At 52.9% G+C, this 27,005-nt stretch overlaps 10 protein-coding genes across 10 annotated transcripts, besides 1 other annotated feature; 4 read left to right on the forward strand and 6 right to left on the reverse strand.

Moving 5' to 3' along the window:
* Positions 1-543: 543 nt before the first annotated feature.
* PODANS_7_8900 (uncharacterized protein) lies at positions 544-1,705 on the reverse strand (the record flags this gene model as incomplete). Its single annotated transcript, XM_001908221.1, has 4 exons — positions 544-1,312; positions 1,374-1,444; positions 1,519-1,542; positions 1,613-1,705. 4 exons carry the CDS (start codon positions 1,703-1,705, stop codon positions 544-546), a joined length of 957 nt encoding a protein of 318 aa, XP_001908256.1.
* A 1,365-nt stretch (positions 1,706-3,070) lies between these two features.
* PODANS_7_8910 (uncharacterized protein) lies at positions 3,071-4,309 on the reverse strand (the record flags this gene model as incomplete). The annotated part of the gene is made up of 1 exon (XM_001908222.1): positions 3,071-4,309. One exon carries the CDS (start codon positions 4,307-4,309, stop codon positions 3,071-3,073), a length of 1,239 nt encoding a protein of 412 aa, XP_001908257.1.
* Positions 4,310-4,867: 558 nt separating this feature from the next.
* PODANS_7_8920 (uncharacterized protein) lies at positions 4,868-6,145 on the reverse strand (the record flags this gene model as incomplete). Its single annotated transcript, XM_001908223.1, has 1 exon — positions 4,868-6,145. One exon carries the CDS (start codon positions 6,143-6,145, stop codon positions 4,868-4,870), a length of 1,278 nt encoding a protein of 425 aa, XP_001908258.1.
* Positions 6,146-9,110: 2,965 nt separating this feature from the next.
* On the forward strand, positions 9,111-9,423 carry PODANS_7_8930 (uncharacterized protein; the record flags this gene model as incomplete). Its single annotated transcript, XM_001908224.1, has 2 exons — positions 9,111-9,194; positions 9,253-9,423. The coding sequence occupies 2 exons, from the start codon at positions 9,111-9,113 to the stop codon at positions 9,421-9,423; spliced, it is 255 nt and encodes an 84-aa protein (XP_001908259.1).
* Positions 9,424-9,595: 172 nt separating this feature from the next.
* On the reverse strand, positions 9,596-10,936 carry PODANS_7_8940 (uncharacterized protein; the record flags this gene model as incomplete). Its single annotated transcript, XM_001908225.1, has 1 exon — positions 9,596-10,936. One exon carries the CDS (start codon positions 10,934-10,936, stop codon positions 9,596-9,598), a length of 1,341 nt encoding a protein of 446 aa, XP_001908260.1.
* Positions 10,937-12,002: 1,066 nt separating this feature from the next.
* Positions 12,003-13,004, forward strand: PODANS_7_8950 (uncharacterized protein; the record flags this gene model as incomplete). The annotated part of the gene is made up of 1 exon (XM_001908226.1): positions 12,003-13,004. The coding sequence occupies one exon, from the start codon at positions 12,003-12,005 to the stop codon at positions 13,002-13,004; it is 1,002 nt and encodes a 333-aa protein (XP_001908261.1).
* Positions 12,713-12,850: a repeat region (rgion duplique sur le chromosome 5).
* Positions 13,005-13,733: 729 nt separating the features above from the next.
* PODANS_7_8960 (uncharacterized protein) lies at positions 13,734-15,851 on the forward strand (the record flags this gene model as incomplete). Its single annotated transcript, XM_001908227.1, has 2 exons — positions 13,734-14,334; positions 14,497-15,851. The coding sequence occupies 2 exons, from the start codon at positions 13,734-13,736 to the stop codon at positions 15,849-15,851; spliced, it is 1,956 nt and encodes a 651-aa protein (XP_001908262.1).
* Positions 15,852-16,167: 316 nt separating this feature from the next.
* On the reverse strand, positions 16,168-17,008 carry PODANS_7_8970 (uncharacterized protein; the record flags this gene model as incomplete). The annotated part of the gene is made up of 2 exons (XM_001908228.1): positions 16,168-16,886; positions 16,936-17,008. The coding sequence occupies 2 exons, from the start codon at positions 17,006-17,008 to the stop codon at positions 16,168-16,170; spliced, it is 792 nt and encodes a 263-aa protein (XP_001908263.1).
* A 1,636-nt stretch (positions 17,009-18,644) lies between these two features.
* Positions 18,645-20,902, reverse strand: PODANS_7_8980 (uncharacterized protein; the record flags this gene model as incomplete). The annotated part of the gene is made up of 2 exons (XM_001908229.1): positions 18,645-20,784; positions 20,847-20,902. 2 exons carry the CDS (start codon positions 20,900-20,902, stop codon positions 18,645-18,647), a joined length of 2,196 nt encoding a protein of 731 aa, XP_001908264.1.
* Positions 20,903-21,724: 822 nt separating this feature from the next.
* Positions 21,725-22,462, forward strand: PODANS_7_8990 (uncharacterized protein; the record flags this gene model as incomplete). The annotated part of the gene is made up of 1 exon (XM_001908230.1): positions 21,725-22,462. The coding sequence occupies one exon, from the start codon at positions 21,725-21,727 to the stop codon at positions 22,460-22,462; it is 738 nt and encodes a 245-aa protein (XP_001908265.1).
* Between the last annotated feature and the right edge of the window lie 4,543 nt (positions 22,463-27,005).

A 27,005-nucleotide genomic window follows, 5' to 3' on the forward strand; every position in this document is an offset into this window, starting at 1 on the left:
TAATCAAAGAAATAAAAATAAGATAAAGATAAACCATAGTAGACCACCACGATATCAAACGTTAAATAGCATTAATATCTACTGAATACCGCAAGGATAAGTGTCACAAGAGGCCGTATGAGTCTCACGCAAGTAGACTACTCAGGTCTTGGCCGCAGTCCACCGGTACCGGACAATTGTTGTATCCGTCCGAAAAAGGCAAGCGTTTTCGCCTAACCTCCAATGATCACCCATATATATGAAAACAAAAACCAAGAGCATGACCCATACACATGACAACCATCCCGCATCCAGCTTATGCCCTTTCCCGCCCACACCCAAGCAACACGTTCAGATCCAGTGTGTGGACACGACCATCTCGGCTTATCCCTACTTCACCCAATTCGGCGATAAATATGAGAAAGGAGCCACCCGCGCACTCCGTCCCTTCCGACGAGTTCGTCTTCTTCTGATACCCGTTTCAAGGTCGAGCTTCCCTGCATCACCATCTTCCCCATGCCGTTCCGTGGCTGCTGATGTCAATTGCTCTGCTCTACCCATCCACTAAAACCGGTGGCTCCTCTGGTTCTTGGCCCTGTACGCAGTAAACCCAACATACGCACCACCCAGCACCGCAAAGAAGAAGAAAATCTTCATAAAGAACCAAGTCCAGCTGCTACCCCCCTCCTGTCCGCCATAAGACTTCTTGCCCCCCTTGTTGCTCCCAGGAGTAGACTTGCCCGCGTTCGGCTGGGACGTATACAGATTCTTCGCATTGATCGAAATGATGTCGTGATTATCGCTCAGCTCGCCCGTCTCGGCGCTGAAGCCCAGGTACGCCACCTGGGGAATCGTGGGGGGAGTGTTCGTCTCAAAGCACATGGTCCACTCGCCCTCGCTCTTGTACTGCAGCTCCAGCTTGAGGTACTTGTCCTGGAAGTACGTCAGGCGAAGCTTGGTGGGAACGGTGGCGTGCCTGATGCCCCTGGCCGAGCAGCCGGCAAACTCGGTGCTCTTTCCGTCGGTGTCCTTGTCGTACGAGGTGTGGCCGTCGCCAACCATGGCCATGACGTAGGGGAACACGACGCCGGGGCGGTTGTTCTTGTACGTGTCGAAAAAGATACCGAGACCCTCAAACTTGTCGGCGGCGCCAAAGACGGGGCCCATCTTGCCGCGCTCTCGTGTGAGCCACATGGCGAACCCGTCGCCGTAGAGCTGGCCCTTGCCGTGGATCTTGAATTCCACCTCGATTTCCCAGTTTGTGGCGGTCAATGGCACTCTGCTAAAGAGCCATCCCATCTGCGAGGGGTGGTCCGAGGTCAGGCGGATGTACCTGCGCATCAACGATCAGCATTTCTTCTTGGATAGCCTTCAAGACTCGAGGGGGGATTTACTGGTCGGTACGGATAATCGTGTCCCCTCCAAAGTCATACCACCGACTTTGCATGTCACTGTCAAGGTAGGGCTATCATGGTTCGTCGTCAGTCATATATTTTCCCATCGAACATGCGATCGGGCTTGAAATTCGAGCATGCGCACCTGCACGAGTGTGTGTGTCCTCAACTATAACACCTGTTAGCTCTAACTGATCCCTCGACGAAAGCAGCATCTCCCAGCAAGTGGCTCTGCATACCCCTATGCTCTTGACATCCCCTTCGTCATTCTGGCCGGCGGCCCAAGCAGACGCAGCCAGCCACAGGGCTGACAGGGTCGACTTAAACAGCATTGTGGTTGTCGCCAATGGGCAGGTCTGTGTTCGTAGAGTTGGTGTGCCGATCGGCAGCAGTGTGCGCGTCGTGTGTCAAGAATCGAGGTGCAGGCCGAGAAGGAAAATCGGGGTGGGTGATGTCAAGATTCGCAGTGTGGTGGTCGTGTGTGGCGTGGTAGAGTAGTTGTCGAAAAAAATAAGGGTAGCTTGACCGAGGCCAGGTGTACAGAAAGATGCAGTGGTGAGAAAAAAGAAAAGAGGCAGATAATGATTGTCGTGGTCGTTCGTTCGTCCGGTACAGCGCAACTTCAGCCGAGTGTTACTTCTTTGCCCCCGGCTGTCGTCGGATTGGATGTCTTCGACTCCCGTTGGAAACTGGCACCTGGTGTTTGGACTTCGTAGTGAGCTGGCCTTTTGGACGCTGCGGGCTGCCTGGGTTCGGGTCTTTGGGGGCTGGGGAGCTACCCCTGTTGGGCGACGAGTGGAGCCGCTTCAGCTTCGAAATGCACGAGCCCTTGGGTCAGCTGGCCAATAAATCACGTTGATTATGCAGAAGATATGGCAATATTCTGTACAGACTCATCGCCTCAGATGCTACCTACGATAGGGGCTTGATAATAGAATGGACTTGAAATTGATATATGTACCTTCTACAAAATCGAGACGCCATAAAGGCTAGTCAAGAGACTGAGAAATTAGTCCAAATGTCTCGGGGAAATAACAACACGGCCTTGTCCACTGTCCCTCAAAACGTTGATTGGTGATACAGCTCAAGTTCTGATTGATGCCATACCAGACCGTAGCATATATATATCCCTGAGCAGTCCCATCATCTCTCGACCCCATCCCACCCCCTATCTTCCCCCTACCCAAGCAACAACCTCCTCCTCTCTAACCCCTCCCCACCATCCGGTTGAGGCCCAATCCAACGACCTACCCACATCTCCGCAACCCCCATCCTCTCCCAGAGCCCACTCGCCTGTTGCTCAACAACCAAAACATGATTGCTCATCATCACCACCGCCATCCACGTCTCCCTCAGCAACCTCTTACGAAACTCCCCTTCACCCCCCTCATCATCACATCTCTTGGTCAACACAAAACCCCCATCCGTCCACGCATCACCAACCTCCATAGTAGCAATAAACCCATCCAACCATTTATACCGCGTATCCTCCCGCAAAGTGACATACCCCACATAACCTTCCACTTCCAAAACATGATGATGCCCAAACCGATACCTCTTCTCCCAATCACCAAGACCAAAATAACCCCCCCCCACGAAAGCAGCCCTTTCTTCCCCTCTTCCACAATCGACACATCAGCCAAACTATCCCACTGACGCCGTGGCCCTTCAAACTTTGCCGTGCCCGTCCACCCAGTCTACGACCAGCTGGGAAATCCCCCCCGTCGTGTCCCCGGCTGACGACAAGTCCACAGCAAACCATAAACAAACCCCGCCAGATTCGCCGCCACAGTATTAGGGTCAACATCCACGTACACAGACGGGCCACCCGGAGACCAGTCATATCTATGCGTCTGTGGAACAATAAGAATGCCACAGAGGTGATAAGCCGGTTGCGGCAACGACAAATACAACTGAAGAACCCCCAGCATCGCATTCAAAGCATCGAGCTCATACGTCAGTTGCCGTGGTGCGTACTCCGATAGTCGTTGATGCACCCCCAAGTCGTCTTCCTCCATGTTGGTGACACCACCCAAGGGGAAGAGCCATGAGCTGGGCTGGAGGCGATCCCTATTGTTTCGAGTGTTGCGTAGCCGAGTTGAGAACTTGCTTAGTATAGGGGGCACGGTGATGGCCTCTCTGGCAAGTATGCCACCGCACTCAAATGACACCTCGTACTGCGTAAAGAATAGACGGCGCCGAGAAAGCAATCCCTCCTGGTAGGTCCACCCCCGAGTGGCCCACTTAGACGACTTTATTTCACGGCTCGGCTCAGGAGGGATGGTAGTCAGGATGTGTCCCTGCACTTTTCTCGCCGGCGGCCGTTTTCGAAATCGTTGGCTCACACCCGGTAGGCCAAAGGATGACTCTTCTCCTGCTGCATCGATGATGGTGACCTCCGCGCCATGGTATACAAAGTTCATGTGCCGTAGCTGCTCGTCTTTGACCGATCCGGGCGTCTGGTCAACGCAATATCGATCTACCCAGAGATACTCGTAGCCTAGAGCGAGAGTAACCTTGATCGCATCCTCCACGACTGTTTCCATTTTGAGGCCGGCAAGACTATGCTGGTTCTGCGGACCATCTTGGACGGCACCCCAGACGTAACTCAAGGCGGTGTGTGGCGGCGGCGCTGTATCTATATGGACGATATCCCTCGTCGCGCAGTGAATAAGCCGAAAGTGTGGGATTTCATGAACCTGGGTTGGGTTGCAGACAGCGTCTGAATGGTTTCCAGTGCAATCTGCGATCCAGCTCTTGATCTGCCCGAAATCCACCTCATTAAATGGCACGTGTTTGACTGAGAGAGCCCGCCCTCTATAAGAGCAGTTTGAGCCAACGCGGGCTATAAACCCCGAACGTATCACGGGCTCAAAGGTTTCTGAGCCGTTGATGTCGCTCATATTTTGCATATCAGGGTAACCATCAGATTTCATGCCGCTGCTGGTGACAACTGCAAGGAACAGGGTGTCGATCAAGTCTTCTGGCAAATTCGATTAAAAGTCTTCCGAGCCTTCGCACAGCCAAAATGAGGAGGCCAGAAAACGCTCGTAGTTCGAACTGGTCCTGCTCTTCTGCCGTATTGGAATCCGCAGAGGGGGCCGGGTGCACGCTGGCTATCAGCCTGCAGAGTCCACATAACTGCTGACTTTTCTCTGATGGCGGCTCGTCAAACTTCGCGATCAGATTGCCCCAGTATGAGCTCGATCGTCGAGAAAAGGCCTCATCGAGGTTGATGGTATCGCATCTCTTGCAGAGACTCCATTCCTCCGCGCGGTCGCCATCATAGTCAGCTTCGCGCTGTACTCCCAGCTCCAGTCGACAGCCAGTCAGACCCCTGCCCCACTTCATTGCCATTATCACTCGGTCCTCGCCTTCGCTCGAGGTGTCTTCTGACGCGTGTGTGACAGGAGGATTGTCGAGAATTTCAAGATCCTCAGAGCAAACACCAGGTATTCCACAGATCTTCCGTGACAGAACAGGCTCTCTTCGATCTAGAACCATCTTGAGAAAGTCCCGCCCTGCTTGTCCACGCGATTGAGGTTGACATCTTCTCTGGCCAGAAGCAATTCCATAATAACATCCCCACGAGAATCACCAATTGCTCGTTCCACCAGAGTATATCCTTCGGTATCCTCGGCATTGAGATCAACCCGGCCAGTTTCGAGCAGTTCTTGCGCCACCTTTTTTCGACTAGCCGCCGTGTCTTGAGGCCTTAGGTTCCAAGATGGCGAGATAGTCCAGGACAGCGGGCTTCGACCGTCGTTATCTCTGGGATCAGGGTCGACTTGGTCAAAGCTGAGAAGCCGCCTGACGGTTTGTAGCAAACCTCGCTCCGCTGCCAAAGAAAGCGGCGTCCGTCCGTCAGGATTGCGTTTCTCTGGGTCAACCGACTTGTGTTTCAACAAGGTGTCTGCCATTTCTTCGGACAGGCCATTGATGGCGGCCATGAGGTCTGTTTCTCCAGCATGAGCAGTGATATTGGGATTCACACCCTCAATGCCGAGGATCCTGTCAACAATGCTCGCATGCCCATATTCCGTTGCCAGCTTCAGCAACGTGTTACCATTTCTGTCTTGGGTGTTGACATCGATGTCATTTTCCATGAAGAGCCTCTCCCTGACACGTTCCGGCCCGTGTGCCATCGCCATGCTAAAGATTGTTTGCCCGCGGAGACGTAATTCGTGAGACGCTTCATCCGATATTTTGCAGTTCAAGTCAAGCCGGCCCAGCTCCAGCAATATTTCCACCCCCCTCCAGTTTTCCCCAATGCCGGCGTGTAGCAACACATTTGCCCTGTTCTCGTCTTCCGCTTCAAGTTCAATACCTGGCTGAGAAAGAAACAGCCGGAAATGGGCTTCAGTGGCAGTTTTTGCCACCATCATTACAGCCACTCTCCCTTCGCTGTCCCTTGCGTTAATGTTGACTCGACCAGAAGCAAGGAGCTGACGAATAACTGCTTCGTTTTCTGCTCCGCTATTCCAGTTGTCAAGGCTGGTGCATAATTCTAGGAGGGGCGTTTTCCCATTGACATCCACGATGTCAGCATCAATGCTCTCCATCGCGAGCAGCCTTGCCAGTATCGATCGATGGCTTCTCAGTGCTGCCCAGGCCAGTGCTGTCCGCCCTGTTTGGTCTCGATGATTGGGATCCAGTGTCGGGTCTTCTAGGAGAATATCCACAGCCTTCTCGTTTTCAACCATTGCTGCAACAATTAGTGCTGTCCGGCCCTCTTTGTCCATGTAGCTCGGGACTACGCCTTCGATCTCCATCAACAGGCATACGGCTGATGCATCACCACTAGCCAAAAGTTCGGAAAAGCTAATAGGCTCATGATTTGGGTCAGCACGATATTTTGACAGGAGCAATCGAAGAACTCGCGCATCCAGCCTTGGCAGCCCGAAGCAGAAGGTCCCGCACAGCGTTTTGGGAGGCTATCGGGTCTAAGAAACCCATCTCGGCCTGCCTGAATAGCAGTTCGGCGACTTCGTCACAGCGCCTTTGAATCGCGTAGGTCAACATGTCCATGTCTTGGCCATATTGGGGAAACCTGACAGCCTTGTCTATACCGTCCTGTGCGAGCAGAAACTGACAAGCTGCACATGTCCCTCTTCAACAGCGACCGATAGAAGATTGGCGTATGGGTCATAAGTCGAAAGGCTCTCATGCCATAAAGATCCCGAGCGCCCGACCCTCAAGTTCAGACCACGGAGTTTACTGGTCAACAACAGCTTCACCAGTGCGGTATGTCCACCTTTTGCGGCATGCTCAAGGGCACCATTCAAGTTGCGGTTTGCACCGTGCAATTGAAGTTTCTCAACAGTTGTGACATGCCCTCGGCTTGCGGCGGGTGAAAGGCCGGTGTTGCCGGCGTGGCCGGCGTGATTTCGACGGTTAACAGCTATTTGATTATTGCTCAGCAACATGTCAACAAGGGCCTCATACCCTGCTTCAGCAGCCCAAGCAAGAGGTGCATTGCCGAGGCTGTCGGTGGTGTTGACATCCACGCCATGGTTCAAGAAGGCTGTGACATTGGTCTGGTTGTTTGTAGATACCGCCACAACCAGGCCACGAGTCTCTAATGTAGAGAGAGAGGAAGCCGGTTGACAAAGGAACGTGCTTGGGGGCACTGTACCTGTCAGTACATCCAGATGTGTTTTGACTAATTGGAAACTATCAGATGACAACAGTTAGTTATGATCGATGATTGTGTGGATGATGACTACCACGACATGGCACCTCACCACTATCCTCGTTACTCACCTCTGATCTGACCACAGAAGGAGCTCATTGATGACTCGATTCGTGAGTTCTCTGTCTCTCTGGCGGGTAAACGACAAACGAAAAAGATTTGCTGTCACATATCGGGCAAGATCTTCATGTCTGGGTCGTATCTTCAGATGCAAGACGCCTTTCCGTCGCTTGAAAGCCTCGGGAATAGGCTCTGATGTGGTGAGTAACAGCTTGAGGCCGTGGTTTTCCTGGAGTTTAAGCATCTACTTGAATAATTCGCTTTGGATATCTGGCGGGCAATGGTTGATGCCGTCCAAGATGATCCACAATCGTGAAAATCTTGCAACAACCCAATCCAGGCCTTGGAGGATGGCGGCGAGATCATCAGCGGCTGGTAAATGGGCATTTGTGGCAATCAATGGTGTGTGGACATCTGACAGGCTCTGCGCTAGTTGCTGGAATAAACACAAGATGAGATAGGTGGTAGACCTTGCTCGGTGGGAAGGTCACCCAAGTAGACGTACGCGACTCCTGTCGTGGTATCTTCGCGGAATCTGTCTTGTAGGGTTTGGATGATAGTCGATGCCATAATTGTTTTGCCAATCCCTTCTTTGCCTGTGCAAACTAAGATGTTGCGATTCGGACTGAGTAACCATGAACGATACGCTTCAGAGGATAGCACCGATAACCAGGTCCCGGGAAATCGTTGTTTGATATAGGCGGGATAGCGTGTAGTGAAATCACTTGCTGTAAGCCATCCAGATGCCCCTAAGTATAGAGTGTCTTCGATTCTCCTGTTGCAGCAACGACTAGGGAAGCTTGCAAAGCATCGGCATGAACTCACAAAACACAGGTGACGATGGGAACTAACGTTGGCAACAGTTGTTTTGAGGCAAATAGTTCAGTGATTATCTGCCTCACACAAGCTGCAACTGTGGCCGCAGGATAACCCAGTGAGTCGTCGGCCTTGCAGTTGTCCGTGACGCCTTGAATTAGAAGTGAGGGAAGGTGTCGAATCCCCACACCAACCCCTGAAGAGTGCCATCCCCAAATGGTGACATTCCGAAGCCTTTAGTGTTAGGGGTGATAATGACTTGCGGCCTAGGGTTGCCCGGCTCGCAACATGAGTTTTGATAGATACCAAACGGCTCAGCTTGAGTGTCGATTCTCCTAAGGGATTCATCCAATGGGCCTCCACGCAAGTATTCCAAACTGCCGTCGTCAGAGAGGTTGCTAACCACAACATCTCCCTTACGAATGCTCTGCCGAATATGAACTGCTGGATAACATCTTTAAGCTTTGAGCGCGAGCTTCGAACTGTGCCATGCTCCTCGTCGAACATAAGCAGAAGTGTTGTCTCAACAAGCTCATCGAAGCACATCCATGCCACTGTGTAGTCGTCATAATTAATGGCTTCACCCATATCGAGTAGCTCTTGCCGGAGCTGGACTAATGTTCTGTCAAGGAGAACTGGTGAGATAGAGGAGCGATGTGGGCGTGGCAGGCCATTGGTTCAGGTTGCGATGATACTCCATATGTCAGCATTGGCTGTGGCTTTGCCAAGGAGTCGGCTTCTGATGGTGCTCAGCATGATAGCGATTGTGTCTTGCTGAAATGGGTTCACTTCAAGTCTGGCCGGATGAAAGGCAGTGCAAAAACAATGTCTTGATGAAGTAGTCGACGAGTGATGGTCAACAAGGTGTTTGATTGCTGAAAGGAAGCCCAGGATGGCTTGCCCAGAGGAACAGGAAAAGCACAGACCATATCAAATCGCTGCACCCACCAAAGATTCCTGGCAGGGTCAGCCACAACAGAGCTCCAGCATACGCCACACCTCACCTGCATGCTTGGACTTTTTCGAGGCCTTGGAAGTCGCATGCATCTCCAGTCCTAACCTCGATCGACGTCCCCCAAATCCGGCCCATTTATTTGTTACCAACTGAATTCGAACCCTTCAAAACACAGAAACATCAATCCGCCAAAAAAAAAAAAAAACCTCTTACAATGGATTCCGAAGGTGTCAAGAAAGCCATCGTGCAGGCCACTCTCCAAGAGACCAACACAGCCAACGCCCGTGCTCTTATCGAGGTACCTCGCGCCTCTCTCACAATTGATCCCAGTCCCTAACATGTTTTGTTTTTTCCAGGGTATCACCGGCAGCTGTTTTGAGAAGTGCGTTCCCAAGCCCGGCACCTCCCTCTCCTCGAGCGAAAAGACCTGCATGTCCTACTGCGTCGAGAAGTACATTGCGTCCTGGAACGAGGTCAACGGCACCTACATCCGGAGGTTACGGCAAGGGGCTGAGGGAAACCACTAAATCATTGGCTTGGGACATGTAATGATACTATGTTGTACGATATTGGCATAGAGCAACGGGCAGGGATGGGCAGAGTTGTATATGAATACAGATACCCAAATGGCTGAGGTGCAACAGATGAATCTTATTTTTGCGGTCCGTCGTCCTCCACCCCAAAAGCCATGCAAGTATTTCATGGCTCTTTTTTCTTGGCTTCCTCCGCAGCTCTCTTTCTCGCAAGATACCTCTCCTTCGCGCTCGACACATCCGCCTCCGTCTTCCTGCTCTTTGTCGCAAGCTCAATCTTGGCCGTCTCCTCCGCCTCTTCCTGCCTCGACCGCTTGAGCGTCTCCTCAAGCTGCGCTTCCAGCATCCTCGTCTGCCTCTCCCGCATAGCTTGTTTCCCACCAGGTGCATAAACACCCCTACTTCCCTGGCTTGGGCCATTGCTCTTCGCCTTCTCCTGTTGCCTCGCCTTCTCCTGCTGTACCTCCGCCTTCTTCTTCGGCGCCACATTCAATCCCCCCTTCAGCAACTGCCTCTTATCCACCACCTCCCCATCATCATTAATCAACACATTCCCACCCTGCGCATTAATCTCCCTAGCCCTCTCAGTCGCGCTCTTTTCCTCCTCCTCTTTTGGCCCAGCTTCAGCTTCGCCATCTGGCTTCTTCGCCGCATTTTGCGCCGCCAAAACAATAGCCGCATGCTCCTGCTCCTTCTGCTCCAGCATCTTTTTATAAAAATCCGTCATCCCCTTCCCCTTATTCTTTTTGGCCTCTTCCTCCTCCCTCCTCTTCTCCTCCTCTTCCAACCGCCTATTCTCCTCCTGCTGCCGCTTATACGCCTCGGTGACGAACTTTTCTTTATCAGCAAACTCCTCCCCCTCTGCCTCCCGTTCTCGTTTTAGGCGCTTTTCCTCCGCTATTTGCCTATCCCTTTCTCTTTGCGAGGCAGCTTGTTGGAGAGCAGAGAAATACTTTGGTTTCTTCTCCGCGGCTGCCTCGTCTTCAGACTTGGGCTTTTTGGCAGCCTTGAAGGAGTCGTAGACGGCATCGTAGTCGTAGATGGAAGGGTCGGCGGACTCAGCTTCTTTGGCGTATTTTCGGGAGGCTAGAGCGCTGGAGAGGTCGGTGAATTCCCCTGTTGGTTGGAGGGTTTTGGATGATGGGATTTTGCTTGGGGGGGCGGAAGGGGGTTTGGAGAATTTTTTGTGTCTTTTTCGTGAGTCGGAGTCGTTGTGGTTATTTATTGATGAGGGGGTGTCGAAGCCGTCGATTTCGGTGATTGATACTGAGGTTTGGGGAGCTTCGTTGTCTTCGTCGTCGTCGTCGCCTAGGCCGCCGAAGGGGGCTGGCTTTTTGCGCGCGGGGAGGGAGGGTTTTTTAGAGGTGGGGCCGGATTTTTTGAGGCCGAAGGAGATAACTGGTTTGCTCATTGTGTCCTGTGGTGACGTGAAAAGGGACTGGAAGTGGAAGTTGGGTGGTGTTGTCGCATTGTCGCAAACTGAGGACGCGCGAGAGATGTCAACCATCAATTAAAGTGGAACTTCACCAGCCACAACTGCTTATCGGCTGACGATAAGCTATCCCGGCAGGCAATGGGAGCCCTGACATCATCTTTCATAAGCCAAAACTCACTTCTCATTGAATCAAGAGAATTATTCGTTGTCTTCCTATATTCTTCGCCTGTATAGGAATGATAACATGGTGAAGCCAAGTTTTGGGTGCCCATATCATATAAATCGAGCCGAGAGCATATTGATACATAGGTAATCAGACGTAAGACTTACCATATATTCAGCTAAAGATATCCGAGATTCATTTTCGTCCAAACTTTGTTCTCGGTGGTTGGCTCCTTCGTGGCGGCCTCATCTCCCTCCATCAAAGTCACCAGAGTAGACTTGGCGAACCGATATGCGGTAAATCAAAGCGAATCCAAATCATGGACTGCCAGGTTCAAACATTCAACAAGGCGTTGTTTAAACAGTGGAGGTTATAATTTACGGATGGTGTGTAGACAGAAAAGGACGCCGTGTCATGACTCTTCATCAGAACTACTGGTAAGTTGACCTCGTACTCCCAACAACTTTGTTGTTGACCTTTATTGAATGAATTGAACTCGTTCCACGTGCTCGATATGATTTTCCCGTCAATCAGAAAACACCCGATTGGGATCTTGACAGCCCGCCTTGGCCCTATACGGCCTTGAAGGTAACGGGAGCGGGAAGTAACGACAGCCTAATATATTCGGTGCTGCATTACAAGCGAAGACTTCGACTGCCGATGTACCCCACAAAGCATGCACAGGGCACATATCCAATACCATGTCACTATTCTAAGTGCTTGTTATTAACGGAATGGTTGACTTGATGAGCAAATCTTGGAACGGGGTACATGGCTGGCTGACAAAAGGTCGGTACTTGATTTTTGCGAGGACGAGGTCTCGATCGACACTGTCAAAGTCGAGCTCGTTGTGTATTTAAATGGCAGAGGTTTCTGTGTCCTAGTCATATAGTCTCTTGCCTGGTCTGATCCATACTCAGGAGTATCGAGTGAGCCCAACGAGAGAGGAACGCCAGCGACCATACTTTACTCACCATGCACTGGACCAATGTTCTCACAGCGGCCATCGTGCCCTTGACAGGCGTACGGGCAGCCATGCTCCGATTCTCCTGCTCCCAGCTCGTCGTCGACCGTCTCGACCCTCTCGTCAACCCCGGCCAAGTCCCGTCTCCCCATCTTCATCAAATCGTCGGTGGAAACTCATTCAACGTCACTATGGACCCCAATGTCAACGACATCTCCGAATCCTCAACCTGCACCTCCTGCCAGTTCACCGAAGACTTCTCCAACTACTGGACCGCCGTGCTCTTCTTCAAAGCCCGAAACGGCACCTATAAGCGTGTCAACACCATCGGCAACGGCCTGGGCTACTCGGCATCCAACGGAGGCCAAACAGTCTACTACATCTCCAATGGCCCGGTCACAGCCTTCAAGCCCGGCTTCCGCATGGTAGTGGGCAACCCCGCCTTCCGCACCCAAGCCCAAGCCCGCACCAACCCAGCCCTGCAGTTCACCTGCCTCGCCTCCCCCATGACGCGCTCAGGATATCGATATGACTTCCCCACCGACACCTGCGCAGGAGGAATCATGGTCACCGTCCGCTTCCCTACCTGCTGGGACGGCAAAAACACCGACTCACCCGACCACCAAAGCCACGTTGCCTACCCCGTCAACCGGAACTGCCCCTCTACCCACCCCATCAAGATCCCTGAGGTGTTTTATGAGACATACTGGGACACCCGGCCGTTCAACAACAAGGCGCTCTGGCCAGCGGATGGGTCGCAGCCGTTTGTGTGGTCGTTTGGTGACAAGACTGGGTATGGCAACCACGGGGATTACATCTTTGGGTGGAAGGGGGATGCGCTGCAGCGGGCGATGGATGCGAACTGCAATAGTGATTTGATTCAGGACAGGCTGAACTGTCCGACGCTGAAGAGCCAGAGTATTGTCAATGCGAACAAGTGCTCGATTCAGAGGAAGGTGAAGGAGGATTTGGATGGATGGTTGGAGGAGTTGCCCGGGGGTGGGATGGAGTAGATAGTAGACAGTAGATCAAGAAAGAATGAAGTTGAGGCTGAAGGTCCAAGTCCTAGTCCACGTGGGATGGGTTGAGCCGAGCACCTTGAAGGTCACCCTCCCCCTACCCCCTGAATTGCATGTGGCCACACTTTTGACGACCATGTCATGCAGTCAACTTCCCCGATGGCCACAAGACGGCGGAAATGAGCAGAGATGACGCAGTCAGCAGTTAGCCGAAGGCAATGCTTTGTACTTTGTCTTTTTCACCTGTGATTTGTATCTCGGGATAAGCCATCCTGCAGGTTGCAGCATGATCCTTTCTCTCTATCTGAAAAAGCCCAGTTCACAGCTGAAAGCTGCAAGTGGAGCGGGGTCTTAGTGAAACGTAATGACCACATTGGCACACCCCACGGGGGAGCTTGCCAATGGCGGGGTTGTGCTTGGGAGCTGCCTCACTGTTGCTCCAAGGAGGCAGCTCGCTATTAATTTTGTGAGATATTTTAAGAGGTCAACACAGCTGTTGTTGGAGGCCTTATCGAGACCCGATTCTTGGCCTTTTGCTCTGCCTCTTGGCGGCTTCTCACTCACTTCAACTGCTCTGTTTCTTGGGTACCTCACTGAAAAAACATTTGCAAAACTTGTCTCTTGGGAACGAACCTAACCTGCTTGCTTTTCACCCCCTTTTACTTACTTACACACTTGCTTTCTATCGGCTGTTTGCTTGAGCTCTTTACAGAGTGACACAATATGGCGGCAGCATACGAACATCTTCCCGATGGTGCACACCAAGCCGGTGGTGGTGTCTCTGGCCGCGTGCACCGAGTGAGAGATCTCAAGCCTCATGTCCTTGATCATCTCAGAAAGGTCTACAGTGCCCACGGCAAGGACAGCTGGACCCCCGAACAGACGGCTGTTTTCCTGAAGACGGTTCAACACGATACACCCTCGGAACTTGCCCTGGAACTGGCTGACGATAAGGACTGGGAGTTGGGCACTTTTCTCAAGTACATGACTTCAGAAGTGACCAGTGCCGTTGCACCCCCTGAGGAAGTCGACCTTTCTTGGCCCCTATCTGCCTACTTCATCAGCTCCAGCCACAACACCTACTTGACCGGAAACCAGCTGTCGAGTGACTCCAGCGCCGATGCCTACAGGAACGTTTTGAAGAGAGGTTGCAGATGCATCGAGGTGGATGTCTGGGATGGAGATGAGCCGGATTCCGACAGCGATACCAGCATCAGTAGCAGTGACGAGGAAGGGGTCACGTCCAAGTCCAAGAAGAGACTGAGCTCGGTCAAGGACAAGCTTCCTAGCTCCCTGACGAGCAAGTTGGAAAAGACGTCTTTGGGTAAGAAATTGGACAAACATATCAGCACTGCTTCCACCATCACCACCCCCCGATCCAGCACCATCACCAAACCTGCCAGCAAATCGCCCACTCCCACATCACCTCCCTCTGCGAAGGACAAAAACAAGGAAAAGAAGACCGCAAACTCATCATCAAAAATAGGTTCCAGCACAGACTCAGGCGCGCCCCTGACCAGGTCAACCTCGACCTCTTCCGGCCCAGCAGGCCCAACCATCCACCGCGCCCTCTCCCTCAAGGAACCTCGTGTTTACCACGGCTACACCCTCACCAAAGAAGTCTCCTTCCGCGAAGTCTGCCTCGCAATCCGCGAAACAGCCTTCGAAACAACCGACTCCCCCCTCATCGTCTCCCTCGAGGTCCACTGCAGCCCCGAACAGCAACTCACCATGGTAGCCATCATGACCGAAACCTGGGGCGACCTCCTCCTCCCCGAACCAAAAGAAGACGCCACATACCTCCCCGCCCCCGGCGACTTGAAGGGTAAAATCCTCGTCAAGGTCAAATACACCCCTCCCCCATCCGCCTCCTCCACCTCCCCCTCCGGCAGCGACACCCCCCCCGAAAACATCGACCTCTCCACCACCAAACCAAAAAAACCCTCCAAGATCATCCACGCCCTCTCAAAACTGGGCATCTACACCCGCGGCGTCTCCTTCAAATCTCTAACCCAACCGGAAGCCTCAATGCCGACCCACATCTTCTCCCTCTCCGAGTCCGGCGTCTCCGAAGTCCACGCCAAATCAGCCCAGGACCTGTTTGAGCACAACCGCCGCTACCTCATGCGGGCTTACCCATCAGGGTTAAGGATCCGATCGTCAAACCTCGACCCAGCAGTCTTTTGGCGCAAAGGGATCCAAGTCGTCGCACTAAACTGGCAAAACTGGGACGAAGGCATGATGCTAAACGAGGGGATGTTTGCAGGCACAAACGGCTATGTTCTCAAGCCAGAAGGCTACCGCCCCCACAAACCCCTCCCCCCAACCCCTCCCTCCGCCGGTACCGCCCCCCAAGCAAACGCGGTGACGCACTACACAATGGACCTCGCCATCGCCGTCCTCGCGGCGCAGGACATACCCCTCCCCCTGGGCGACACCAAACCCTCGGGCTTCCGCCCTTACCTCAAGGTCGAGATCCACGTCGAGGAGCCCGGCGAGCGGCACGGCACAACCGCCGCCGCTTCTTCCTCGATCCCCGACGACGGCAAGGAAAAGGAGGGCGAGTACAAGGCAAAGACCAAGTCCCTCAAGGGCACCGTCGACCCTGACTGGAAAGGGCAAGAACTGGTCTTCAAGGGCATCCCCGGCGTGGTGCCAGAGCTGAGCTTTGTCAGGTTCTTGGTGAGGGATGACGAAATTGGAAAGGACAGCTTGGCCGCGTGGGCGTGCGTGAGGTTGGATAGGTTGAGGGAGGGGTATAGGTTTGTGCATCTGATGGATGGGAGGGGGGTCGAGACGGAGGGGGTGGTTTTGGTCAAGGTGGAGAGGAGGCTGTACTAGGTAGGTAGGGTAGCAGGGTGGTGATGATGTGAATGTGCCTTTCTTTTGGAAATAGCCATGCTATGTAACTTGGCTATCAAGATGTCGTTTTCTCGCTGGGGTTCTTGATGGTGGTTCTTGTGGTGTAACGGGAGGCTCAGCTCCAGTGGTGTGAACTCCACCATTCCACGTCATCGTAGCAAGCAGAAAAACGAAATCATGTTCAGGTCATAACAAGTGCAAGCTAATCCTGCACTTCTTGCCAGAAGCATACAAGTAACTTTTCGCTAGTGTCTTCTTTTCCCAATCGCTCGTTGATATGATACCAAACCTCGCATCATGCACATTTGATTCCAGCCATGAACCCAGCCTCTCTGAGATGCCATTGAAGGTCAAAAGCCTGCTGGACCCTTAGGACTTGTTCTCTCGGTACAGGCAGGCAATAGACATCCCCCGTCTTATATAGAGGCCGCAACCCCTCAAACCCATCGTCCTCAAAACCATCCTCTTGATCAGGATATATAGGCTTCGACATCACCTCGAACCCATCCTTAGACCTAGACGTGTCTTCCTCGTAATGCTCCAGATTCATCATTTCCAGAATGTCTTCGTCAGCCAGGTTAATGACGGCGTCACTGGGCATAGAGCTGCCCTCCGGTAACCAGTGAAGCCGAAGCTTGACGAAAACGATGGCGGGATTCCGTGGACAGCGGGCAGTCTCACCAAGACACTCCAGCGCGAAACGATGGGTTTTCCACAGCGTCTGCATGTCTCGGGGCAGATCAAACAGGTTCCAGTCTTCGTGCAGGTGGAAGAACTCCCAATTCATCGTACTGGTGTTGAAATTGAGTTGTGCGTATTCTCTCAAAAGGCTATACCTGCCCGCAAACTGAGCGGGGAAAGCAGCCATTTGGAGGAGGTTAAGGAGCCCGGCCTGGAATTTTGGTGGTTGGTCATTGACGAAGTAGCTTGGCGGAATGATGTGTGTTCTCAGTAGATCGCTAGGGGACTCCGGAGTCGGGGGGAGCGCAGGATCGCCATGTGTGGCTTCTAGGTCTGTCTCTCAATCAGTTATTGGCCTATAGTGAGGGGACAAAAAACATACACTTCCTCACCGCAAGAGCGTAAAATTCAAGATATTGCACCACCTGGCTGAACTCGGATTCCTTGCTCACCATGTTTGGGCAAGCTCTGATTCTATCCACATATTGGTGCAGGACACCGAGGTCTGTGTGTATCTAGCAAGCAAACCGCTCTCGGGTGAAAGACCAGTCCCGGAACTTGATGCTTTTTCGCAACTGGTCTTGAAAGAATCTGGCGGCTCGGATCTTGTCCCGGCGGAGAGCCCGGCAAGTTACCTTGTAACCATAAGGCATGGGCCCAGAACTTTCCTCATCCCGGTTGTCAAAAAGAGATGGCATGATTGTTGGACAGAACGATGTGGGCTGGTGATGGATGTTGGTTGATGGATGTTGGTTGATGAAAGTTGGTTGTACGAAGAAGAGGAGGGAAACGCAAAATATAGGGAAGACAAGATGAGCAGCCCACGCCGTGTGGCCCCTCCGGCGACGCCTGCCCAGCACCTTTCCCGGGTATCAGCTCGCCCGAGAGCAAGAAGGACATGGACCAGTTGGACCTGGACCTCCGGCTGTGTACTTGCCTTACTTGAGAACCAAGCTCCGGTCTCGTTCCTCCGGTCAGGTGATGGTTCGTTTCTCACTGAAACGTCATATCCTCGTGAACATCCACGCCGGGGACAGGATGACTAGCCGCACAAAAGGCACCCAACCATACTTTCTCCAAGGCGGGCCCTCCATCCATCATGTAGGTAGCAGCTCCTCGCCTTCCATATCTCTTCGTGCGCACTTGTCTGAACATAGACAGGCATGGAAGGGACCAACCAATCTACCCACGGCAACTCTGGTCCCCTCCCCTTCCAGTCCAGCCGGCGATGACGCGAGCAACGGGAGCAACATCCACTCCGACACCGACTACCTTTGTGGGACCTTCCACCTCGGAGCCGTGCATCGCGTGACTACCTCACCCTCACTCCCCAGCAAAAAGCAAGACCTCGCCTCCTCACGACTACCACACGCGCCAGCAACTTCCCCAGCGAAGAATTCTTCCGCCCATGCCCGACGGCCGGCTGGATTACCCGCGGGAATGTGTAGGGACTGCTTTCCGATTGTCGTCTGGCGGATGGCGTCGTCAGGGTAGGTTTACTTCCTCGTTGCGCGAGCAGAAAGCACACAGGTAAGTGGCAGAGGGACGGGACGGAGGAGCCGGCAAGCGGTGAGCGACTTCTACTTCCCTCGAGTCAAGGTCATCATCAGTAGCGGGTCTGGTGGAACGGGAACGTCATCCCTTGGTGTTGTTTGGAAGGTGTGGATGGAGAGGAGAGGAGAGGAGAGGAAAGGAGGAATTTGTGGTTCATTGTCAGGGGAGTTCGTAGGAATCGGTGGGCTTTTGTGCGTCTGGCATCTCGTGATCACGAGGGTCCTTGTGAGGAGGTTGTGCGAGGAGGTTGTGTAAGTTTGGAGTATATTGATCGGTTAGGTCTGGTACACAATACGCCGGGATGTTGAAAGTCTTAGCTGTAGCCTGGGTGTGAATGTTTCTGGCTCATCACGGTAGCAAGCAACCAGCCTCACGACAAAACGCAGCAAACAGAACATCGCCATCAACTACCATTCAAATCATCATCATCATCATCAAATAGCACTTCCCTACCGCTCCTCTCATCAAACTATAAAAAAAATCCCATGTTAATACCTCCCCGATTTTTAAGCCTAAAAACTCCTTGTCCTATATCCCCTAATACTGCCAAAGCACCTTATGATAAACACACCTACTCCCCAGCACCTTATACTCTCCCCCCGTAATCCAACTATCATTCGTCGCCAGCTTGGCAAACACGCTCGCCCCCTTCCAAACAACAACCTGCTCGTCCATCTCCCTCGCGCTCCTGCTCACCAAAATCTTGTCCTGCAGATCCGGCCTCCTCGCCCTCAACCTCTCCTCCAAGAACGGGGCAAAATGCGGAATCTTGGCACCCCCGCCGACAACCATGATGCTCCCTAGCAACTCTCTCACCTTTTTCTCGTCCCCCTTGGCCGCGTTTTGGATTGATGTCATGATTGCGATGTCGAGGGGGGCGACGGGGAGGACAGAGTCCCGCTCTGTGGCGAGATCTTTGGCTGTTCGCTGGAGGGGTTGGTTTGAGGTTGGGTTGTTGTCGAAGGAGGTTGTTGGTAAGAGGAAGGAGCCGTTTGGTGCGGGGGTGCCGCCGTTGCGGGCGGAGGGGGCGGGGGAGCCGTTGAGATCACGGGAGGATGCGCCGAACATGTAAGGGGCGGGGACGGGGGTTGAGACACCAGCGTCCGGGGCTGGGGAGGGGGCTTTGGATGTGCCTGGGGTCGCGCTGGCATTGTGGTTGTGGCCGAGGAAGTTGAACGGGTTGGACCTTTCCTTACTTGGGGTTGCCATACCCATCTCGCCAGGGGCGCCGGTGAAGGAAGATGCCGGGATAGTGGTTTGGGTGACGGAGGGTTGGATATGTGCCAGGATGGCGAGCTGGGCGGCAGAGGTAGGGTCGTCAGGCATGTCAACATCATAAGCGTTGTAGGACCGGTCGATCAGATGTCGCCTCTTGTCCAGTTTGTGGCTGTTGTCGAATATCGATGGATCGTAGAAACCCATAGGGGCGAGAATAACCTCATCGTAGCACTTGAACATGTACTTCCGCGTCGGCTGGTTCGGAGCGCGTAGGTGGAAGTCGTAGTTTTGGACCGAGATGTTGGCTTGCGACAAAGTGCAATACTTGATCTTGAGTTCCTCGGCCAGCAGGAAATCATATCTCCTACGGAGGTTGATCTCTTGATATGGGAAATTATCATAGAGCATCATCTTGATGAAAGTCTCTGTGACATCCCAGCCGCCAAACTTGAGGTTGATGCGCGAGTCTTCGATACAGAGACCGTCTTCCACGCAAGCGATGGAGGTCTTTTGCGCACCGCAGTCCACCACACAGGCCTGAGTGTAACCGGCACCGAAGGTCGCGGCCATGCTCTCCTGAATGAACGCAACCCTGCTAAACTCGAACCATTCGATGCAAAGATGTAGAAGTTGTTCGACATACTTCTTGTCGTAAAGATCTGGGATAATGATGACACAGCTGTACTGCTTCCACTCTGTGCTCTTCTTCAGTCCCAGTTCCCACCGAAAGGCTCGGTCTAGTAATGTCTCAAGGTCGTTGAAAAGATGCGCCTGAGTAGGGTACTCGTTCTCGTTCAACCAGCCATTCTGAATCGGCCTCCACAGCTTGAACTTGGGATTTGAATCGTCTGGCACGCGCTGGGCTTGGTGGCCAATGAATACTGCAGATTCTGAACCACCATCCTCCAGCGTGCTGACATCGGTCCATTCGACTTGGAGTGGGTCATTGTGCTGCGAGATGATCTCTGGTTCTGTTCTTCTGTTAAAGTTGACAACAAGGTCCTTGGAATTAGGCAGCACCTTCCGCTTGTTTTGGCGCATGTCCACCTTCAGGTCGTTGCACGCCTTCTGGTACTTCTTTGACCATTCCTCGCCGTGCTGTTGATCCATGCCCCGCTCCTCAAACTTGCGTCGCGGTAGCGCCTCGTACATCTCAGACTCGGTTTGCGGGTACTTGGTCGCAAGTACCATGGGAATGGTCTTGGGGAGGGCATCGCTCGCAAAGCCGAGTCGCAAGTTTTGACTTCCCGGGTGTATCACGATAATCTTTGACGGGTCCATATAAGACGACGAAGGACCACCATCCTCGCCCTGGAGGTCGTCGACGGGAAGCGTAACGTCGCCATTGGTGTTGTTGAGTGCGCGATCGCGGTCTTTGGCGTTTTGTACCAGTCGGTCTCGGTTCGCCTCTGCTTGAAGCCTCAGCGACAAGATCTGGTCATCGCGCTTCATGTAGTCCCTGCCCAGCCCATGTCAACAACTTGATGCGCCCGGTTGTCCAGCACACTGGCTATTCCTTACGTGTAGTAATTCTTCTGATTAATTGGTGGCACGTCGGGCCAGCTCGTTTGCTTCATGCCATTGTCGGTGCGCTCGAGTCCTGGTGATGGTGGTGAGCAATTGGCGGTTCTGCCCGTCTTTCATGTATCGACCGGTGCTTACCCTCCCTGGCGAGGACACGCTCGCTGACTTTGCCGACCATCTTGGCTGGGGTATCTGGTGTTGCTGTTGGATCTATCGAAGCTGTTGTTGACAGGTCGAGCGTTGGAATCAAAACTTTAAGATCACTCGTTCGGTCGGAGGCGTTGCTTGGACACGGTGGAAGCAGGGTATTAATTCCGAACGCGCTTCTCGTCTCGGGAGGTACCTGGAGACGGTTGACGGAGCAAGTAGAAGCCGATATGCGCGGGGAGGTATTGTGGTGGCTGGTCGAGACTATTCAGGCCCAAATTTTCATCCATGTGCGCTCCTGTTTGTGGGCAAGACGCTGGAGTTGCTCTTTTCTATTTTGTGCCGCCTCAAGCTGGCTGCTGCTGGAATTTGGCCGCCATTGGTTTGCGAGCTTCACAGCGCGCCGCTGGGGATGCTGATGGTTGTACCTCTACGCTAGCCGAATCTGGGGATGGCGGCTTGAGCATGCTCACCGCCTTCCTGATGGGGACATTAATGATTTTGTCGACGACTTACATTGGACGACGACCACCAGATCTTCACAGCAAGCTGAAGTGACACAGTGAATAACATTCATAAAATAACTATATTTTCTAATCCGAAGCTGTCATCAGTTTCACCCAGATTCATCCCAAGTGCAGAACGTTCCATGAGTCAACCCAGCCAACAACCAACAACGTTGCCAGCTGCCTTCACCTGTCCGCCAGCCCTATGACGTCGCCACTTACATGCATTGCCAGACGCGGCCTCAAGAGATGAACACCTCAACCTTTTTCAACAGTTACCTGCAACCTCGAGTACAACTTCAAAGACCTTTTGATTCTAACACTTCACTCTCCAATTCACCCAATCTCATCATCACACACTCTCACTTTCAAATAACAGCAACCATGCCCCCCATTCCCCTCCACACCAACTCCCCCATCAACCCCGCCAAAGCCTCAGGCATAACCCCCCAAACCACCCCCCCAAACAATGATCAGCCAACACCAACGAAAACAACCTCTCTCCCCCCTTCAGCTGCTCCCAATAACGGCCCACCACCACCCCAACCAGGCGCCGTTCCCCATCTTCCTCAACCAACCTCCTTCCCAGCCTCCTCCACCGGTCCTGCTCCCCCTCAACCAGCAGCCGCCCCAGCCACTACCGCAGCACCAACATACCCACCCCCTCCCCAGTCCTCAATCCCCCCTCCAGAACTGCCATACAATCAGCGAGGAACCTCGACAGCTTTTACACCTGCTACAACGACAGGAGCAGCGGTGTTGCCCGGCCCGAGCCCTTACGAGACTGGTGGTGGGCAGGGGTACCAACAGAGGACGGATTCGGGGTATCGGCCTGGGGGAGGGGAGGAAAATGGGGAGCAGGGTGTGTTGGGGAGTGTGATGGGGTATGCTAAAGCTGCGGGAGAGAAGCTGAGTGAGGCGGAGAGGGAGGTTTGGAGGAGGATTAATGGGGAGAAGTGATATGGTGGAGCTGAGAGCTAGGGTGGGGTGTATTGGGGGGGATGGGTTAGAGTGAATGAGGAAGGGGCAAGGGGTTGATGAGTTTATGGGGTCCAATGAGATGATGTTGTGCTGGCTAAAGTTTTGTTCTGTGATATGTGAAGTTTCTTCTTATGGTGATTGCAATGACAGACACGGCTTGTGTAGCTCGGCTTTTTGTGGTTTGGTGTTGGAACATGAGAATTGGTTTTATTGTTTTTGAGTTTACCTATCTATTTACCTTGCACGATTTTACAAGCTCAAATGTCTATTACCGACCATTTTCTACATCATCAACTCCGGTCCGGTCAAATTCGGTGTGACACTACAGCTATGTGGGTTTTGAAAGAATACCTCTCAGCTTCTAATGTCTGTCCTCACTGGGAGGTAACACAAGAGGATTCTCCCGCCTGTCTCATATTCCCACATTTTCTGGCCTTATCCTGACCATGTTCCCGCGATTCGGTGAGCTTACTTCGGTACCTAGGTGGACAACACGTGGTCGATATGAATAGGAATGGAATGGAAACAAATTATACTTTTGATCTGCGGGGACCTAGTTTTTTGACATGTAGGATGATCTATGCCGAGTTGGACAGGGGGAAACGTGGATCGGTTGTGGAAGGAAGTGTGTGTATGTATAGACAAGGTGTAGGGCGGGGAGGTGATGCCAGCTTGTAAGGTAGACGGGAGAGAGTGTGAATCCATTTGGTACAAGCTTTTGCGGTGCGGTTGTTCGTGTACGACGAGGCATTGGAAGATGCTGGGTGGAATACGTATGCGTCTGGGGTTGGGACGAGGTGAGGGCGCCCGTGGATTTGGGTCTCTTGCCTTACGATGATCAAGGGTTGTGTTGAATCCATTTGAATATACCTTTGCCATGTTGGGCAGACAAAAGTACACGTACACATAGGGGGGGAATATCTGGTCGTGAATGAAGGATGGGATGGTTTTAAGTTGCATTTTTGCACTGGTGATGAAAATCGCAAACAAATCCTACATGCTAGGAAAATCTGGTTGATGTCTGTGAGTTGAGGCTGTGTTGGAGAGATGACTGTGGGTTATTCCTCTAGACAGATCCTCTAAATGAGGCGAGAATGAGGATGAGATGACACACCGGGTTGTCGTCCCGGTTTTCCTTCCAAGCTCATTTGAGTTGGTAAGTTCAGGACAGATCATGATTTTGGGCGGAGGGTAGACTGTATCCGCTGTGCTGTGATAGGAAATATAACATATACCCCTCATATCCAATTCTTACGTTTGTGTTGTCTCATCCCTAGAGTCCTCGTTGGGCTGGTGCTCGTCTAAATGAGAACCGAACGGAACTGACGGCCCTGACCAACTGAACGGGACGGAAAACCGTCCACATCAGACATAGGACGACTTGACCTGGCAACTGGTCGAACCATGTGATGAAGAACGGAGCGGATCATGTCCGGCAGTAGAGAACCTTGGATCATCTCTCGCTCCATCTACACAGGCCCTCGGCACCGACGGCTTGGTCCGATATCTATGGGGTGCCTTGCTTTGCCTTACACACCCTTCCTTGAACTCGCTTACTTGCCGATCGAGGCTGTTATGGCCTTCCTATTTCAGATGAGGTGTACGCCTTGCTCGTATAGGTGTGGCAGAAAAGAAGACCCCACGCCTGTAAGGCTCGTCCACGTAATCCCACGACATCAGATACGTGTATGTTCTGAGAAGAAAGAGGGCAGAGACAGCAGGCGGCCTCTTTCGTGTCTGGTCTTCTGACGGGAGGATCACATCGTCATTGGTGAAGCGATCTCCATAAGAGCCGAGTTATGGGCCGCGGACGGACAGTTGAAAGGCGAAATAATTTCCCAAACGGGATGACTTTGTTATGCAAAAGTTGTCAAGTGAGCAGCCCCCAAGGCACCCACTTATGTGCGTGTAGAGCACATACCGCGCTCACCTACCGACCGGACCCCGAGGTGGGATGGCTATTGGAGACAAGAAAAAGCGAGAGTGCGGACTCGCCGGAATAGCAACTTTGATGTAGAGGTGGGCATCCCTGTGTGGAACATGTCATCGAAGGTCTGTAGAAGAAACACTAGCGTCTGAGCGTCGGGGATTCAACCTGACAAGGTGACGGGTGCCAGGGTATGATAAAGACGTTGGCGGAATCCATCGTCCGTGGTCCGTGAGATACAAGGTCCCCGGAAAGTGACTTCTTGAATGGTGACATTGGTTATTCTGGAAATCACTGATCGAGGTGTCATGAGTAGATTGATCCATGGCGGCCCAGCAGTCCCGCGGGTGAGACGGGCAGATTGGGGAAGACGCAGGTACGGGACCGCCTGTCAGGCACAAGGAAGAGGGGGGCAAAGAGAGGCACAGCTCTGGCCTGGCCTTTCTCCCCCGCACAAGGCCGATGTATTCGTCCCTTGCTAGAATGACTGCCGGTTGTGGTCCAGCTAGTGGGCCAAAGCTTGGTCGGACGACGTTAGTAATAGGGACCATCTCGTCTGTGTGTATGTGCTACAGACAGCCCTATAAGCCAAAATGATTATTACTATGAATATCACGCCAGGCCACCCTTGACCATTCGAGCCTTAAGACAGGATACTAAGAGACGAAGACGCCACCGCGGACGTGGAGGGCAGAGCCCAGGCAATCAGAGATCAGCTCCCAAGAGACGGGCAAGATGGACAGCATGAACAACGACCGGCCGAGCGGCGTGGCAAAGTCGGTTAGTTTCGAACAAAAGATGGGGAGACTGGGTCTGCAGGCTGGATTGGGGGAAACAAAATGGTTGCCTCGGGGTATGAAGGAGCACTGCAGCAAGAGAATAACCGCTACCACTGATGAGAATACTCCATGGAGGACGAGAAAGAAGGAAAATGCCATGAGTTCCAAACAAGGCCAAGTAGATCTTGTTCAGGAACGGGCAACTGAAGTGACGACAGAGAAACACACCAGGAGAAGTTTTATGGTTCGAGATCCACTCGATCAGCCATCCTTCGTATCACCTTTCTTACTCCATACACTGTCAAACACTGGGCGGGCAGAGGGGGGAGACGTGTTTGGAGGTGGCTGTGGAGATATCTGTCATCTGCAGTCCACAGACCTTTCTATAATTAATATCGACCATGCGATGCAAAGACGGGAGGCTGCCGAACCGAAATAGTTTGATGAGAGCGACAAGGCCGAACTGGCGCCAGTTGCGGGGTTGGCGTGGTTGGAGGGTGGAATTACGGAGCGCGGGACTCGGCAACGGGTCCCCAGTCACGCAACATTCGGAGGATAACGATCTGGGCGGATCTCATCAGAAAGAAAGAAGAAAGAAAGAAGTCGTTGATGACCGTTGAACGAACTCGAACAACAAGGCGGAGACTTCAATCGACTCAGGACTCATAGCGTGACATGGGTCGATGTCTGCGACAGATCTGAGACAGCTAGAGGCCCCTGCTTAGACAGGGATCCCTGATGTCGATTACCCTCAGCAGCGAATCAGGACGCGGGCTGGACCCACTGCAACGCCAACCTCAAACCTGTTGCCCCGTGCTCGAGGGCGTCCAGTCGCGTCTCTTCCAACGACATGTCTTGACCATCACTCAACACTGCGATATCCCAACCTACCACTGAGGCTAAACGGATGTTTCTCGACGGATCCAAAACATCGAGAGCACTTGCAGATTCGCTACCAGCTTCATCAAAACTGCCCAAACCCTCGCATTCGCCTCTGCCCGTTGTCGAATCGCTGATTTCCAGGTTGTTTGCCAACAGCTGGAAATACCCTCACCCATGGCCTGGGCCTGCCAATGAAGAAACTTTTCTCCAGATTCCATCTCTGTGCACGGTCGAACTGGCCGTGCTTGCGACTGACTGCCGCCCCCCGACCCGTCACGCCGGCCACTCACGCCCGCAGGTCTGGTTATCAGATGTCGGGGATGGAACATGTAGTTGACTGATGTCTGCCAGCGGCATCTAGAAGACTGGGAGCCTTCGACTTGTTGACCAACAGGATCACACGCCTTGTTATTACACCACAACCATTATCTGGCACGATAGACACAGTGCTTTGGGGTACCAACAGTCAGTCGGTATGTCGTCCGGTGTGGTGCGCCGCCTCGAGGCCACCTCACGGACACGCGGCCGGGTCTCGATCTACGCACCAGGCAAAGACAGGAGAGAAACCCCCCAGAAAAAGTCAGAAACTTGAGATCCGGATCGCCGATGCCAAAACGGCGCCCGTTGCTCGATGTGGTCTTGCCAAACATGCTCTGCCATGATCTCCACTGGGGATCCTGGGCCAGGTTGCGAATCGGTTTCCTCTCACGCTCACAGCGGCTACTGCAACTCACATTGCGAGTAGCCCACACCGGATTTTCGGTGCAGAATCGCAACTTGCTGTGCCAGGTTGCCTGTCAAACAATCATCGTGAGATGGTCAGCCCTCGGTCCGTGAGCTGCTCCCGCACTGTTTGGCCTCGACAGCGGGTGCGCTATGGGGTCTGACCAAGATGTCACCCAAGACCACACCCTGCCATTCGTTGTTTTCTCTT

Source organism: Podospora anserina, chromosome 7 (genome assembly GCF_000226545.1).
Source record: "Podospora anserina S mat+ genomic DNA chromosome 7, supercontig 1".
Lineage (NCBI taxonomy): Eukaryota > Fungi > Ascomycota > Sordariomycetes > Sordariales > Podosporaceae > Podospora > Podospora anserina.